At 40.9% G+C, this 17,118-nt stretch overlaps 1 protein-coding gene across 1 annotated transcript in view; it reads right to left on the reverse strand.

Annotated features, from left to right (window-relative positions):
• col25a1 (collagen type XXV alpha 1 chain) overlaps window positions 1–17,118 on the reverse strand; it is a 69,213-nt gene that overhangs the window by 28,803 nt on the left and 23,292 nt on the right. The window contains exons 7-11 of the mRNA XM_088015100.1: window positions 14,803–14,847; window positions 10,736–10,780; window positions 10,254–10,280; window positions 7,027–7,071; window positions 147–179 (exon numbers count right to left, since the gene is read on the reverse strand). Of these exons, the coding sequence (XP_087871226.1) occupies window positions 147–179; window positions 7,027–7,071; window positions 10,254–10,280; window positions 10,736–10,780; window positions 14,803–14,847 (195 nt within the window). The remainder of the gene's footprint in view (window positions 1–146; window positions 180–7,026; window positions 7,072–10,253; window positions 10,281–10,735; window positions 10,781–14,802; window positions 14,848–17,118) is intronic.

Raw genomic sequence — 17,118 nt, forward strand, 5'->3', positions numbered from 1 at the left:
TTTCCTGACAAATATATTGCACCTTTGAATTCCAGCCAGAAGAACTAATGACTTCCTTTTTTTTTCTTTTGTCTCCCCAGACTGGCAGCACATTTTCACATTTTTCAAACAAAACAAAACATAAAAATAATTTTTTCAGGACTTACCTTGATGCCTGCTGCAGAGGAGCCTGCATCACCCTAAGGTAAAAAAATAAAAATAAATAAATAAAAATACAAAAGAATATATCAAGAGATGAGACAGAAACCCAGGCGTAAGATTTTATTTTATGCATCACTTTCTGTAAAGTTAAAACAGGGGAATGTTTGCATCAGCGAAATGGCTCTAAAAGTGATTTCGAAAAAAGCTAATTCGCTGAACAATGCCGAATAAAATTACAAAACGGCCGCATTTTTGTGGCGAAAACTGCAAGGAAATCCAATTAGAAAGAAGGCTGTTTGTTGTTTTAAACAATGAAAGCAGCATTTACCTTCCCACAGACCTTCTGATACAGCATTTAAAGAGGCTTTCAGAGCTGGAAATCATTTCAGTGTTTAAAATGTCAGAGCGCAGCAGCTTCGCAATCGTGACACGAGAGGTGAAATCTAACACTATAATAGAAACATCCACAGTAAAGGAGGTTAGAGGCTTGATAGATGTACTGTAACCATTCAAAATGTACATTTCTCCAGGTAATGCATTGAACTGGAAGGAGACAGAGCCACTTATGTTGCGTTCCCCCCCCCACCCCCCGCTTCCAACAACGTCGTCCAGACATCCAGAAGCGAGGCCCTCTGCTACGCATCGCATTACTGCTGCAGTGTACAGTTAAAGCAGACATAAAACAAGGGGCCAATAAGTGTAATTATGGGCGGTTGGTGGGAAAACGGAGCAGGGAGGAGGAGACTTGGTGCCTTCGGCTCTGGTGCGGACTCTGCGGTTTCACTACACATACGCCTCACGCTCAGAAGTCACAGCAGGAATGCATCTCGCCCTCAGCTTTTTATGGGAATCATTATGATGCACAGCACACAAGTCAGTGTTTAATTGAAGCTCATTTTCCTTTTTTTTTTCTCCTCCCCCCCCCCCCCCCTCTTCACAACAAACTGCGCTACTATTTGCAGCAGTGCTTCTTTTGTTGCACGCTCAGGGATGCCTCTGCGAATGTCTCGAAACATGCTATTCCAACCTAGGAGCCTTTATTTTACACTGCATTCGGGCGTGTGAGCAAATCTAAGTGAATGCATTTTTACATTTCACAATGCAGCAAAATCCAGTTCACCGTGATGCTATGCGTGGAAAAAAAAACAAAAAAGAACAAACAAGGATTTCATACACTATCAAGCTGAAATGCTCCCCCCTCCTCTCCCAACCTATGCTTAGGGGGTGGATTTCATGCTGTGGTTGACCAAAAACTAATAAAACTTGTAAACTTTATGGAAAGGCGTTATCAAATGTAAAACAAACGTACGCATCAGTGTTGGTTTTCACCTGCTATTAGCTGGCAGAAATACCCACATCTGTATTCCATTGTGACATCTCGTACAACGGATAAACAAGAAAAGACCTCCACTCGTAAAGTTCATAGGCAAAACGTGTTCGCAGTTCAAACAATGCTTTTTCCCACAATTTATCACAGCGGGACCACACTGTTGTAAGGGGAGTGAATCTAAAGGGCACTTTTTTTCTACACAAGAAGCCAGCATTTCTCTTGTGGTGGTACCGGAGGATTCCACGCAGGCGATTAACACTTAGATGTGTCACGACACATCTAACACGGGCGACACCGAGCTCGAGACCCAGGCGAGAGTTATGACCGGGCTTTAATCCCTTCCAAATGTCCGCCATATGGGATGGAAAAAGCGGTGGAGCTTGGGAGGTGAGCTGAGGTGTGGCAGAGAGAGAGAGAGAGAGAGTGCTGAAATGTCCCATCTGGGCCAATTACCAAGTGGAGGCTGCAGAACTGCGATTTAACCACAGGGCTGAGTGAGACGGAGAGCTGTCACCGCAACTCCTTCATTATGGGCACCCAGACCTGTCGCCGCACACTGGCATTTATAGATAATAGCCCAAAGGTCTCATAATGCACGCTTGGTAAATCAGGCCGTTTAGCAGCTGTTTGCCTGGATGGCGAGATGCGCAAATGAGATGGAGGGAATTAATTTGGGGAGCAGCGACGCCAGAACCGAGTTGCGACGCAAGTCATGCCACTGCAACCCTCACACATGGCTCTTATTCAACGTTACGGCCATTAGAAGAGATGACCAAATCCACTGGCCTCAGCTAAATATCAGCCTCAGACACCGAGCAAGAATATATGTGAGGTTTAGGAGGGCAGCAGGAGCCTGCCAAGACGTTAGATGTGGGCCAGTTCGCAAGACGTTTAGGATGTAAAAAATTATTTTGCCACACTGCTCAGAGCCTGAAACTTCCCAAAAAAAAAAAAAAAAAAATCCAAGGCAACACTTTGACAGCGTTCATCTAGTTCTAAAAACCCTAAATGTTTTTTTTTTTTATCTGCAACTTTTTTCAAACAAGATGAGCCACAGTCAATTTCACACCTAGTTAAATACTTAGACAGTAAATGGCTCAGAACTAAAGCTTTTAACTGGGGTAATGATTTGTTTTAAATGAGGCCAGAGAAAACACACAGACACAGTTGGAAACAGCGATTTTCTCCACTGATGATAGCAACACAGCATGTACTGTCCTGCGTCTACGCAAAAGATGAACAGTAGTGGAAAACAACAACAATTACCCAAACAATTATGTTTCTTGAAAAGGTATTCCTACATTTTAAGCTTTTTTAAATTTTGGCACGTTGCACAAATCAACTTTAAATGTCTTTTATTTGGATTATTTGACTGTCGACTTGGAAGAACGCTATTAGAAGGACTTTGTCCAGCCTTGTTGCTGAGAGGCGCTACACAAATAAACATGGACTAGACTTGTTTTAAGTTTACCACAAGCCATGAGGTGACGCAGCAAACACGTAGAAGATGGTGCTCTGCTCGTTTGAGACCAGCATATAACGCTTTTGGCTTGCCATGTTATGGCGGCCATTTTTAGATTTCCAAAAAAAAAACGAGGCCCAGTCCTGAAAACCATCTCTGTTTACTTCAAAATACTTTTTTGCTTTTGATATGAACATATTGAAAGTGTGACTGCTCTATGTGGTTAGAAAGAATATTTAAATGGAAAAAAAAAGAAATCAAGGAAGCTTGATATATCGTACCGATATCGGTATGAGGCGATGTTGGTCTTTTTTTTTTTAACATTGGTCTGATAAGTAAAACTGGGCTGATATGAACAGCCAATGTTCATTTGCATGTTGTTGAAGTTTGTGTACGGGTTTCACAAAGGAGACGGAGTTGGATATGTGGTACTGTTTGGTCACGCGACGGTGATAGTGGTGCAGCACCAAATTATGAGGTTTTTAACTGATGCTAAGAAGCAATGTAGGTGGTGTGATAGCTTTAACTTTTATAATACAGGTAAGTACTACCATAAAAGCAGTATTAATATTGTTTAGCAATAGTGATCAATGAGTCCTTAGTTATTTTAGAACCTGGACATTTTCAATAATCAAAGAAACTCCGATGAAAAGTGGACATGTCTGGGGATTTGAAGACATTCGCTAACCCTGAACACATCAACCCGGTGTGAAACACGGTAGTGGATGCATCATGCTGTGCGGCTGCTTTCCACCCCTTCCACCAACTTTGACAGGAAACCTTCTCACAGTTGATGAGAAGATGGACAGACCAAAAGGAGGTTCTCCTCCGACAGGCCAACAAGTCAAAGTCCAGAAGAAACTTTAATTGAAAATGAAAGTTAAACCTGTGATTTGACGAAACATTGACTCAGTGGGCTGAATACAAATGTGAACCACATGTATTTTACTTGCAAAAGAGAAAATACAAATTAGTTTTCTTTCCAGCGCATAATGACACAGTAAGGATCGTGTTGACCTTAGTTGTAGTGAAGTGAGAAAAATTCAAAGTGTATTCATGTCTTAGCATTTAACTTTGCTATGAAGGAATAATTAAGAGCTGCTTAGCAGCTGCCATGAATCTCTGTAAAAAGTCCATGCTTAGTTTGTGTTCACTGATCATCATCTCGCTTATTGTTGCTGTTTTGGTCTTTTCTAATCTTTTTTCCATACAAAATGACATATTTAATATATTTCGTTTTATCTCCAAAAACTAACTCAGACGTAGCTGACCTGTCCTGTCATTTAGAGCGCTGCCCCTACAACAGACCCCCCCACCATCCAACCGGTCTCCCCCTGTTCGAGGAAAACCGTGGCCTGACTGCTTACGCTGTCGTTTTCCTCACCGCTCTCTGCTCCCTGAGGTCTCCAAGCTCAACATAACAAAGCGCATGCTGTCTCACCTCTCACTTAGTGTTTCCACATTTTTTCCTGCACTGCGTGCTGCGTATTGTTAACTTTGGCATGCTTAGTCTGGAGGACTGAGGATGCCCTCCGCCCCACTCATGTCTCTCTGTTCTCTGGTTCCTCCAACCAGCGGTGCTACAACAATACCACGGCAGAGGAGCAATTGATCAGACAAAAAACTCTGATGACAGGGGCCCTGCTTGAGCATACATTTTCTTCTCCTGCTCTGAATTTCAATCTGACATATGTTAAACTCATCTGAAAGTATCTTGATTGAGGCTATTCTTTCCATATGTTGCGCGCTACGTTAAATAAAACATCTAACCTGATGTTGACAGATTGAGATGAGGTAATCTTATCCATCTTAACCTAAACACTCTACTACAGTGGTCCTAAACATGTGTGCAAAAGAATTCAGAGTTTTGTGGTGCAAAAAAAAAAAAGAAGCTTAGTTTAAAGTATGTTCACACTTTAATGCGATCTTGTGCACTGTAAAATGTAAACTTCAACAGAAATCAGAGGAAAATACAAAAAATGAAAAAAGGTAAAACAATCTGGTTATATGACCTTAAATAATATTTTTTGAAGTAAGTGCCTTTAGGTTAGATTTAGCTTTAGCATTTACTCTTCTTGAGCCATCGTAAATCTGACTACGCTGAAATAAAATTTATCTGGTCTTGAAGGATTTTCATAAAAGTAGCTGATTAGTATTCTTTGGCTGGAACCAAAATTGAACATTTACAGAGTGATTCCTAAACGTCTACTTGGCATAAAAACATTACTGTGCATCATCAAAACAACACCATACCTGAAGAGATGCACGGCGGTAGCAGCTTCATGAATATGAATACGTTTCTACAAGCAGATCTGTGGGTTTTCCGAAGTTCAAATTCCAAATTCAAGTCAGTTTCGAGTCCAAACACACCATCCAAAGTGAGAAGCCATTTTTGAAGCCATCAAAATGGGCTTCAGAGATTTAAAATTAAAATTAACGTCAAACTTGAATCCAGAACAAAACACAATAGAAAATCTGTGACAAGAGAGGTCCTCACAACCATGTAGATTTAGAGACCTGTGGCACGGTAGAGTGGGCATAAATTAACAAATGTAGCTGTAGCATGCTAATATATATTTAAACAAAAAACTAAATTCTGAGATTAAGGCAGAAGGCGCTTCGATAACAGATTAACATGTGCACATTTATGCAACCAAGTTATTGTTCCTTCCTTATGTTATTTAACCCCCCCCACGCCCCCTCCAACAAACTTGCTTTTCTGCTGAATTACTCAGGATCCATGTCACTATATAGGGGGATAATGCAGTTTTTTACCTCACCATAGTCACATTTTTTACAGCTGCCAGTATACTTTTTATGTCAACTATATTTCTAAGTCTTTACAATGACTCTCTCTGGAGTATGCACTTGAAGGATGAGTGGTAACTTCAACTCCTCCAGGAAAAAAAAAAAAAAAACTATCACTTTTTCCCCTTGTTTTGCTCTAAGGTATACTGGATCAAAGCGTCGCATGAGCTACAAAGTTTTATCACCCTACGCCTACCTTTCCGTTTTGTTCATTCATTTTCCACAGATGAAATCTTTCATCTGTTCCCCCCCCCCCTCCTCAGCCCCCCGAAAACGGTATCCTTCTCGGCTGCCGAGTTCGGCAGCCTTTTAAAAACCGCAGCGCCCATAAAGCGAGAGGTTATCAAAGTTGTTCTCCGCTGCACAGCAATAAATTGGCAGTGACGTTTTGAGTACACTGCTTCCACACGGCTGCCGGTCTGTGAGTTGAGTTACACTTTGTTTTCATACCTAGCAGTATTCAGAGCAAAAAAAAAAAAAAAAAAAGGAAGCAACTCCGGTGCATAATACATCAAAGTGTTTAGGGCTGGCTGTCTTGGAGCAGCAATTGTGTTACCACTTTTTTGGCAATCTTTGAAGAATTTTTATTCTTTCCGAGAAATGTGAGGAGCTGAATCAACATTTTTTATGTAATGGTTTATTCAAATTGATAATGGCTTTCTGAAATGCTCTAAAACAGGTTTGCATAGAAAAAGGGTCCAACTTCTGTTGTGAGCTCATAAAATTGAAATGAGGCCGCAGTCTGTTTCCATGAATGCTGCTTTAACATGACAAAAACAGCAAAGGCGGCATGGTGGATTTTAGATAGAAAGAATAATAACTCTGAACATCATGTCAGTACCCATATGAGACAAGCCTTTACAGAAAACAAAAGTTTTTTTTGGACAAAAACATCCATCTTTTCAGCGGAGCTCGGTTCTTCCTATTGTTCGAAATGGATCTCGGTTTGACAAGCTGTCTTTATGATAAATGGTCCCTCCAGAAAAACGGGAAAAAAAAGAAAAAAAAAAGAGAAAAACAGCATCGGTGTATTGTTGAAATTAAGTTCACATATAACACAATGACAAATCAAGTACTCGGATGATTGCTTTTATTCAGCCATCACGACCGTTTTAGTGATGCCACATGACCTCAGCTGCCTCTGGCGGTTTCCATATATCTCATCTCAGATGGCGAACATTAACTTTGAGTCATGCTTTTTTGGCCAAAGCCAGACCATCTACTGTTTCTCTGAGCAGGCTCCAAAAATATAAACAAAGAGGAGAAAATTAAATAATTTACATACCTTCTCGCCCATGTCACCTTTCGGTCCGTCTTCACCCATATCGCCCTGCGATGAGATCACATGAAATCACATTCAGCCATTTTTTACGGCGCGGGAACGAATCGGGGATGAAAAGCTGGATGTTTAAACACGCCTGCTTCGATAGGCACACAGTAGGACCGGTCCTCTATCTGTGACCAGCTGCCACGTTAAACAGTGTAATGGACGCTTGACGAAAAGGCCAAGAACACCGGAGCCAGAATTAAGTATCATTACCATACAAATGCACGGTAATGGCCCTTTATCTTCACTTTGGTCACTGAGTCATCCCATGTGTTTCAAGCACGGCTGATTTCAGGTGATGTAAGAGCAGCTGTGGGGGTCCGAAACTCTTGGCATTGACGACTGCGCCACGGATAACTAAATTCGCAAACTTGGCTCCGAGTGCCAGTGCTGTTTTCTATCCGTGCCTGATGCTTAGCTAAATGACTAGTGGTGGTTTTTCTCTTATTTTCATCTGCTCGTCGGACTAAAACGTAAACATTAGATTCACATCTCATGAACAGGCCTCTGTGAGAGCTGCCAAAAGGCTGATATCTTTGTAAAGAGTTGTGACTGTATGAAAAAGGCTGACGTGTCATCCGAGTCTGGAAGGAGAATTAAGTACTCTTCCATGCAGTGGGCAACTGTACACCTGACTTATGGTCAAAACACATTAGCAGAGTGCCATGCATGACAGAACGATGTAATAATTTCAACTATAACAACCCAGATTGGTGGTGTCATACTGCAGTCTCAGCGCCCACCTAATAAATCACTGTTCATTTGTCCAAGCTTCTCAATTAAGCCAATTTATGGGGCCTGGATGGTAGGGCCGGCGCTCCAAAACCAGCTCTCATTTGTCATAGTTGCGTGACAAGTTTAGCGTAATTTTGTTCTTGGTCCCATGTTGTCCACCCCTTCTTGTCAAACCCTCTCTGCTGAACCTTTCGCCTCCTTTCGGAGGCAGGACTATTGTGCGATTAGTCAGAATTTTTTTTATACTCAACTTCCAGAAGGGGGGGAAACTGTCCGAGGTCAGTGGACTCTGTTGCTATGTTGGCGTTGCATTTCCTGCTTTTCAGTGAACATCACCCGCTCACTGTGGGCGTTCGATTTGATATCTCTTTTCGAAACGACGTTAATAAACTCTCCTTTTTGTTTTGTAATATTCACTCAAAAATGAAATTAACGAACCAACATGTTCGATAGCCTGGAGCTTTACTGCATGATTTCCATATCGGTAGCGAAAGTATGCGCAAAAATCCAAGTTCTGCCCGCCAACAACATAACAAAAAAACAATTGCGTAAAGTTTATGGTTAAAATGTCATTCCTAAAGCAAATATTCTGAAAATATTCACAGAACCAATTTGTTTCAAGCCAAATGCCAGAAACAACTCATCTGTGAGCTTACTACTCATCGTTTTTCCCCTCCTAGAGATCATTTTAGCCCAACATAAAAGCTTACCAAGCATTTTAGTTAGCATTTTAGCTCGTTAACATGTCAACTAAAATCCTTTTCTAGTCAGCTAATGCTAGAATGCCATGTTATTTAGCTAATATGCTAAAACTTGAAGTTTTGACAGGACATTCTGAACAGCTAATCCTATCTAACGGCACAATGACTTGTACAAGGAGGTTTTAGCTAAAATATTTCAAAAGTGGCTGACAGAAAATGGGACTAAAGTATAACACAGAATCAATAAATCACAAGTAAATGTCGACAATGTTGAACATTTTATCTGCTGGTTAATTGGTTTACAGTCAAAACCCTAAAACAACAGTTTATATGTTGACATATTAGGTTCCTCTAAAACACGAGAGGCTCTGGTTTTTGCTCCAAGCTCTCTGTCTGGCAGTGAACTGGTCATCTCACTTTCCATAAATCCACTAGACTACAAATCATGCACTGACTTAGGAGGTCTGTGGGTATGACATCAAAGCTCGTTTCCTTGTGTAAATTATTGAGGGATAACCTAAAGAAAAAAGAAAAAAAACTCTCGCAGCTCGTCTCCTTGACATGTGTGTTTTTCCATCAAGAAATCTATATGTTGGAAAGTGAAAAGACTGCGAGCACGGAGTCAGTATCATAACAGTTTAGTTTCCCCGAGTTTGCTTGCTGGCTCCTGAATGGGAGAACAAAGCCAAAGACTACAATTTATATTGACAATACTGGCTTTACTTCAGAAAGGCAATTCTCAGTTTGGAGGTTCAGACCCTCGACGAGGTCCGACAGCTCTGGAAATTAACTAAAATTACATTCTGCTGAACAAATACATTAATTTATAAGACTTCACTTGTAAGAATGTTTTCGTTTTTTTTGCTTCTGTGTTCATAAAAAAACAGCTATTAGGACTAAAGTCGAATCTATGGAGGTGGAGTTGTCTTGAGAAGACGAGGCCTGTTTAGATGGGCTCGTAAAAAAGGTGCGGAAACTCCTGGTATGAAGTGAATATTTCAAGAGCGGCGTATTGTGTGTGTGGGGAGGCCTGGAAGTCGGTTTTACACCATTTTAAACTGAAACATTGGAAACCAACCTACCTTCTCACACCACTGATTTATGCTCATGACTGTTTGAATTGACGTGATCCTGCATCATTAGAATCTGCTGGGTGCAGTTTCAGCAACTGCACATTGAGCTGTTATTTGCATCCAGCTAATTCTCCACAGGACGCCCGTAATGCGCGGGAGCAGCAGTTGCTACGAGATTGTTTCCACAAAGCCTCGTTATTACAGTGAACCAGGTATGTTGGCGGCGGAGGATAAGTCTGATTCAACTGAAAACAAGAGCCCGAGGGCCGATTTTGTGGTCGATGAAGTATCCTGAATCATCAGTTCCTTCCCGATCACTGTTGACTTGGTCAGTGTTTACACCTCCCACTTCCAACTAGACCAAAGTTATGGCACCATTAGAACCATGGAATGGAGAAAGTAAAGCGGTTTTTTCTCTGGGAGGCTTTTTTTTTTTTTTTTTGTTGGAACCTGTAAAGGCTATTTGCTCAGAACTGAAGAAACTGGGTGCAGTTTTATGACTCATTTAATCACGGGCTAACTGACGGCCAGATCTTCGATGGGAGTCACCTTTGAAAATACAAGCTGGAGTTGTGAGGCATAATAGCATGAGCTGCCGTCATTTTACCACAAAGGCTATTCAAACACATGGTGGGATACTTAGAAGGATGTGTGGGGATCTGAGTTATTACTTTACCTTTTCACCCTGTTCTCCCTTTTCACCCTGTTGGAAAAGAAAAAAAGGGAATTAGACACAGGACAGGTTGGATGGTGGATGGGGGAGTTGGGCTGGGCTGCAGTTATGCAAGTGTGGATTGTGTCTGGGGTTAAATTTGTGCTAGATTACAGAAATAGAGCAGTTTCTTGTTCCCCAGCCACACGTGTAAGTGCCAGTTTTTGTAAATGTTCTTTTGGGAAAACCTTTCATGTGTAAAACTTAGCAAACTGCAGCTCCAAAAGCTCAAAAAATACATAGAAATATTTACAATTAACATGGGCCACATTGACGTCTTCATGCTTAAAGATGGAAAAAATAATCATAAGTGGATATTTGACAAAACAAATGGCAGCACAACACAAAAGCCACAGACAATGAGCAAAAAGTAAAGCAGTACTCGAAGCAGAAAGAAAATGTGACGTTAAAAGAATAAGAGCACACAGAAAACGTGTGCACCAGACCTTGGCCCCTGGGATTCCGTCCTGTCCTGGGATGCCAACATCTCCCTATTGACAGCACAACACACAGCAGCTGTATTCAGTGCGCGTCCTATCAAAGTTTGAACTCCAATTCTAGATCTGGACATACAAAATTGCACATATGCACGGTGCGTTCTACTTCTGCCGCCCTTATAGTCGAAATAAAGCCTGAAGAGGTAATAGAGTCTACTGCTAACTGCTGCGTGCTTCCAAGAGTCTACTGGCGCTCTTGGCTCTGGGTCACATTGTGTTACCGAGACTCTGCGTTGGCTGAGAATGCACGCTTTTTAACAACACCTTCAGTCAAAGGACACGACTAAAGCAGAGTGGGAGTCAAAACACAAGAAGTAGATAAAAAGCTAGACTAATGCTGGAAAAAAAACCAAACCTGAATATGGAATATTTGGAAGTAATTTTGGAAATATTTGGAAATTTAAATTCACAAAACTGTTGGGAGTGGAGGGGGGGAAAGAGACAAGATTTGTAGTTTAACTTTGGCTGCTTGTAAGATGGTTGGAGACAACAGTTGGAATTGACATTGTGCATTAAAGTGCAGGTTTATTTCTTTATTCGCTTGAGCCTGCTCACCCCTCTGCCTGCAGCGGGATCCCTGGCTATAAAAACAGAACCAGGCTCCAGAAACAACTCAACGTAGTCTGCTTTAATCAACAGGACCAAGATCATTGCGAGGCATATGTATTACTCAAAGTTAATCTTCACAAAGATAGAAATATGTGTCCATAACAACAACAATCACATCTTTGCGCACACACACACACACACTCCGTCAATAAGATCTTGCCTTCGAAAAGGAATTTTGTAAGTTTTTTCTGCATGAAGAAACAAAAGTTTGTCTTTAACATTTCTAACTTAAGAGCTTCCCATTCACTTTTACGACCTCTCTTTCTCCTGCTCATCCTCCTTATCACCTTGACAACTCTCTAAGTCATCTAGCTCTAGTTAATTAAAGTCGGTAAATTATAGCATCGTTTTCTCCACAGACGTACTCCAGAGCTAGTTTCCAACTTTCTCTCATAAGAGCCACAAGCCTTTGAGCTCATCTGCACTTTCCCATGCGAACACACATATACCTGAAGATTTATAAAATCTATGTGTACTGCATAGGGAGACCCAAAAGAAAATGACCAATTCGTCATTTCTTGGACGGTAACACAGTTCTGATCTTTTATTTTTCTACAACCACCTTGATCTTTCAGTGCTCTGCATTAGCTTTTAGAGTGCAGCAGCTGTTGTTGGCTTGTTTATAGCACAATAACAAGCCAGACTCAATGTTTAGAGATAAAATGACTTTAAATCAGTCAATCCTAGCTAATCAGTTTTGTCATCAGATAATCGAGAAGAACTCCTAGGTTCGGTTTGCGAAACAATAACCACGAAGCTACCATGGGGCTCAATTTTCTCATCTACAAGAGAGAAGAGCATGCGTTATGGTGCTCAACCAGCGAAACCCTAAACATACTGAATCTGTTTGGTACGAGAGAAAAAAAATGAAAGGATAAACATTAACAGAGCTGGCCAAAAACTAAATACTTATTGTTTTGTTTCCTGGATATCAGTAAAAGAGGAAAACCAAGTCCATCTGGTCTAAAGCTTTAATCTCTCTGCAGCTCAAAGCGGTGAAACCGACCTCAGTGCATTTGTTGCCAAAAATAATTAACCTCCTTGACCTTTGCAAACCTACCACATCGTTACCTTTTCTCAAGAAGTAACTACTTCCAAAGGCAGACGGGCAGCTCCAACCAGACGAAGTCGCTTAGTGACAGAAAGTACAAGACTTTGGTGTTTTGATTAAAACTACAGTCAGTAAGTAGCTCGGAATTAATCAAACTGCAAGAAAATATATATGTAGCAGGAAGCTATTTTATTTCATCGCCATAAATAAGACGGCCGTTGATGTTATTCCTCCGTTTCTCGTCCTTGTTTTCATTTTTAACCCAACGCCGTGATTTAATGACGCCTTGCGGTGAAGATCAGCGTGTATGATCCATGTGTGAACTTCCCCTTCGCCCCACCGCCACCCCAGCGGTGATGATACTTCATGAGCGCTGGGACTCTGCATCATTCATCAGACCACATATGGGAGTCATTGACATAATGACGATGCTGTGCAACCACGGCTGCGATGGAGTTTGATTAAAAACCAATGCTGATAAGGTTTGCCTTGCCAGTTGTCCGCCCTTCTTGGTGAGCGTTGCTGTCAGACCAACGCAACGTCTGACAGCCAACCTGCCACTGCAGAAGGATCAGGCACTGACTGCCTCCGAGTTCAACTTTCTGCATGAATGAGACTTACATACCATAACAGGCTGTTTTATAGATGGATTGCACAGCTCTGGAGTTCTATTTCATGGCTGCTGGCAAACCCAACTCATTTCACAAGTGTGGAATTAAGCCTCCAGCTTTAGCTGTTTCCAGGGTTTGCATGGCTTTCACACTGAAATGAAGCTTCTTTTACTCTGGTTCCTATTATAGCCACACAGGCCTCTCTGCTCTTTATCAATGTGTGCTTGAAATGAAAAAGATGGCGCAAAGTCACGCCATTCATTAAGTGATTATTTTGGAGTGAAAAAACAAAAACAGCTTTTCTTATTTTTACATTTTGCTCCGATTTTCAGAACACCTGCACTGTGTCTGCTTTACTGGAAAGTGAATTTCAGAAATTAGCTCAGTGTGTGAACAGATAACACATGCTTCCAAAAACCGTACTCTGTGGTCAGGACCTGCAGATGCAGCCCAGGGGTATTCTCCTAAATAGAAAAATGGTTTGAAATTGTCAAAATGCATGTCAGAGCCGATCTAACATGAGCAGAGCTCCATTTGGCTAAGTATGCGGCAGGGTTTTTTTTTTTTCCCAAGATTTTCAGTCAGTTGCACAAAAAAAAAAGAATAAACATAACAAGATTATTTGATTTAACAGCTGAGCTGCTATAACACACCTTGAAAAGGGTATTGTTGCCAGATTTTCTGTTTTCCAATAAAATAGAAAAGAAAAAGTAAACCAATAGTGTTGAGGAATAAATTATGACCTTGGCCTCCATAACCTAGTGTGCAGTGCATTTATGATCTTACTTGCTAGGTCTGATTTGCACACTTATAAAATGACTTAAAACGATAAAAAGTGGGATCCAATAATGTTTATACTTTATGGAAACAAAAGTAGTAATTTTAAAAAGCCGTTAACAAAAGACTGCAGGATTGATAGTAAATAAGTAGGTTCACTAGATCTTATCTTACCATGTATGGTGTCACATTGCACTTTGTAAAACATGTGAGTATTGTTAAAATGCACCCTTATTATTTACATATATGTGGCACGGTGTTACTTCTGAAGTGACATAATCGTCTTGTTTTGTTTTTACACTTAATTCTCATCTGACCGCCTTCGGCTCAAAGTTTGAAGCACTGAACAAAGTCTACGACTGCCTAAAAGTGGTTGAAAAATTGTTAGATGTTATCCATTATTGTTATTATTGTCTTTTCAACTCATTTTTAGATTTTTTTTTTTATTGCAGTAAAGCACGTGCATTTCTGTAAACCATAAGGCCTGAGCAATACCTACTCAATATTTCTTAATTATTTTTTTTAAAGATTTGTTTATAAAGACAACATAAAAACTGATATACTTATTTTGTGCTAGGAAGCTGTGAAAAAGTTAACAAAAACAACATCAAAATTCAAATGAAGATTCTCAGCACGACTGAAGCACCTCATAGCTAAAGATTCAAACGGTAAAGCCCCCAAAATTTGAGATCCTTTTTTTGTTGACAGTATTTTAAATTTCTCCTTAGTTATGTAACTATTTGCCTTTGGACACGGAGCGCGTTACACAATATACACAATATGAACATTTGTGTAAGTTGCGACCCATTTAGAAAGTGCAGAAAGCTTATAGCAGAACCTAGTATTGTGCACTTTTCTAAACCGTATGGCAGATAAGCAATAGTGTAACGAGAATATGGAAATAAAAACAAGAAAAAATACTTTAGATCATCAGATGGTGTACTGTCTCTTTAAATCAGAGCGCTCACCTTCAGTCCATCTGTTCCAGGGATACCAGGAGCCCCCAGTGAACCCTGTCAAACAAAAACAAATGCTTATTGGTTTATACAGACATACTGTTAATCAATAAATCCAAATTATCTAAAGTTCTTTGCATCCTTCTGACACTAATCAGGTTTGCTTTAGTCAAAAATAAACCCAATAATGTATAGTCAGTTGTATTTTCCCCTTTTTTTTAAAATCGTCTGCAGGCGTTTCCAGAACAACGACAGAACCTCTAAGCGAACATCTTCAACAGTTGCTTGTGCTCAGGTGTTAAGTGCTGGATGTTGAGATGCTCATCCCCAGACAGATTGGTTTTTACTACTTCATGACGACGGCCAGGGCGGAAAGAGGGGGGATTCTGCAAGCTAAAAGCATCTGTAGAGGCTACGATATCACAGCAACACATCACCGCTTAACCTAAATCTTTTCTAAAATGTTTTGTTTTCCAAAAGCAAAAGGCTTAATAAAATTTGGGGTCCTCCAAACACGCTTCGGTTTGAGGATGCTTTGCTGCTTCGGTTTTGTTGTTTTAGAATATTTGACGACAAATCTTTAGCACATTAAATTGCAATACAGAAGATTCAGTGGTTCAAACTAGATTCAACTAGTGGCCCTGCAGGTCACAAATAAAACATACCCTTAGATTCATTTCACTCCTACACAGCAAAACTTCAAACAATGGTGTAAAGCTGCCTAATTTAGGCGGTGCGGCCTGGTGTTCAGAGGGTCCTTCCAGATCCATACCGTTTCTGAAAAATGAATGAACTCAAACAGCTTTGTCGGGAGGAATCCTCCAAAATTTCTCCCCCCTGACTGAGAAGGTCTCATCAGCTGTAACAGGAAACGTCTGAGGGAGTTTCCAATAAAGTCAAATACGTTTTCCAGCCTGCTGTCTGTTTGAGTGATTACTCAATTTGTTTTAATAAAGACATGAAAAGTACAAATGTTTGTGGGTTATTAGCTTTGTTAGATCGATCTTGTCTGCAGTCCTGGCTGTGAGGAAAGTCAGTACATCTGTGCTTTTACTTACTGAAATGTTATTTATTTCTTTATGAAGTCCCTTCCCCATCTAACTTGGTTTTATGTTAGCAATTTTCTGCTAAAAATGCCTTATTGTTATTCTAGTTGTAGATTTTGGAGAGCAGGAACAATAAAACGAGAGTCTTTGAATTTTTTCCCCCCCTTTATTTTCCCCCTTAAAAATACTGAGTAAACATGACTCATGCCGGGTGTTTTATCATTTAATGGCAACCAAACAGCCACTGAGGTGATGAAACTTGATCGGGGTCTCCATGTGGCCTCTTTGCCAAACAGCAGAAGATCTAATTGAGCAGCCTCGGGGCTGGATTATGAGTCATTAACGCGGCAGTGGATCATCTTTGACCCCTTCACGTACACACTACCGCCTCGTCGACAGATGACGGCGCAGACAGGAAATGTCTGATTGGGTTACACTGAACAAACACTGGCAGCTACCTGATGGCTGGATTCGGCCTCCATCTGTTTCCCACATCAGTCTGTATCGCAGCACTTAACTCCAGGTTCTCTGTTCTCCATCTCTCATTTGTTTCTCTTGCCCTCTTCTCCTTCTGTTTACTTGACCTGACCGTGGCTCTCGTGTCTCCAAACTCCAGGTAAATATGTTAAACACCCTGCATATTTTACTGTCACTTATGTGACTTATATCGAGTTACTATTAAATCAAAAACAACATTCTTCAGCCAGAAGACGATACCTCTTGGTTTACGTCAGAATTCGGGTTTCCTGCAGCCTAGTTCAACAAGGCAGGATTTTTTTTTTTTTTTGTCCTGATTTTCCTCCTCCGTCAACAATCTTAGAACGTTTGGGATTCTAGGACTATCGCTTACGATAATCCTAACAGATCATCCTGCCGTGTGTGGCGCGTTGAGACTCATCGGGTCCAGTCGGTAGAACGCCGGGACGCTCCGATATAAATTCAGGGGTATTCAACATGTTGGATTGTCTTGGCCTGATACCGCAGCATATGTGGTGTCCTCCAACTAGGGACTGTGTGAATGTGACAGGTAGCCAATCAGAAAGCGAGATGACGTAAGCACGGAGGGGAATCCCAAACGGCTGACGTTGCGCAACTAAGTCTGGTGGACATTGGAGATGGTATGTGGGAACATGAATGTTTATTCAACATTTAGTTGTAGCTAAAATGCTACCAGTGTTGATGTACCTGGTAACTTCAGCTATTAACTTGACATAAGTTGGCTATAACAATACGTTTATTCATTCAGCCAGGCCTTGGCACTGACAGGCCTTGGCACTGACAG

The sequence above is a fragment of the Poecilia mexicana genome, unplaced genomic scaffold (genome assembly GCF_051168715.1).
Source record: "Poecilia mexicana isolate PSO_F unplaced genomic scaffold, ASM5116871v1 scaffold_18, whole genome shotgun sequence".
Classification (NCBI taxonomy): Eukaryota; Metazoa; Chordata; class Actinopteri; order Cyprinodontiformes; family Poeciliidae; genus Poecilia; species Poecilia mexicana.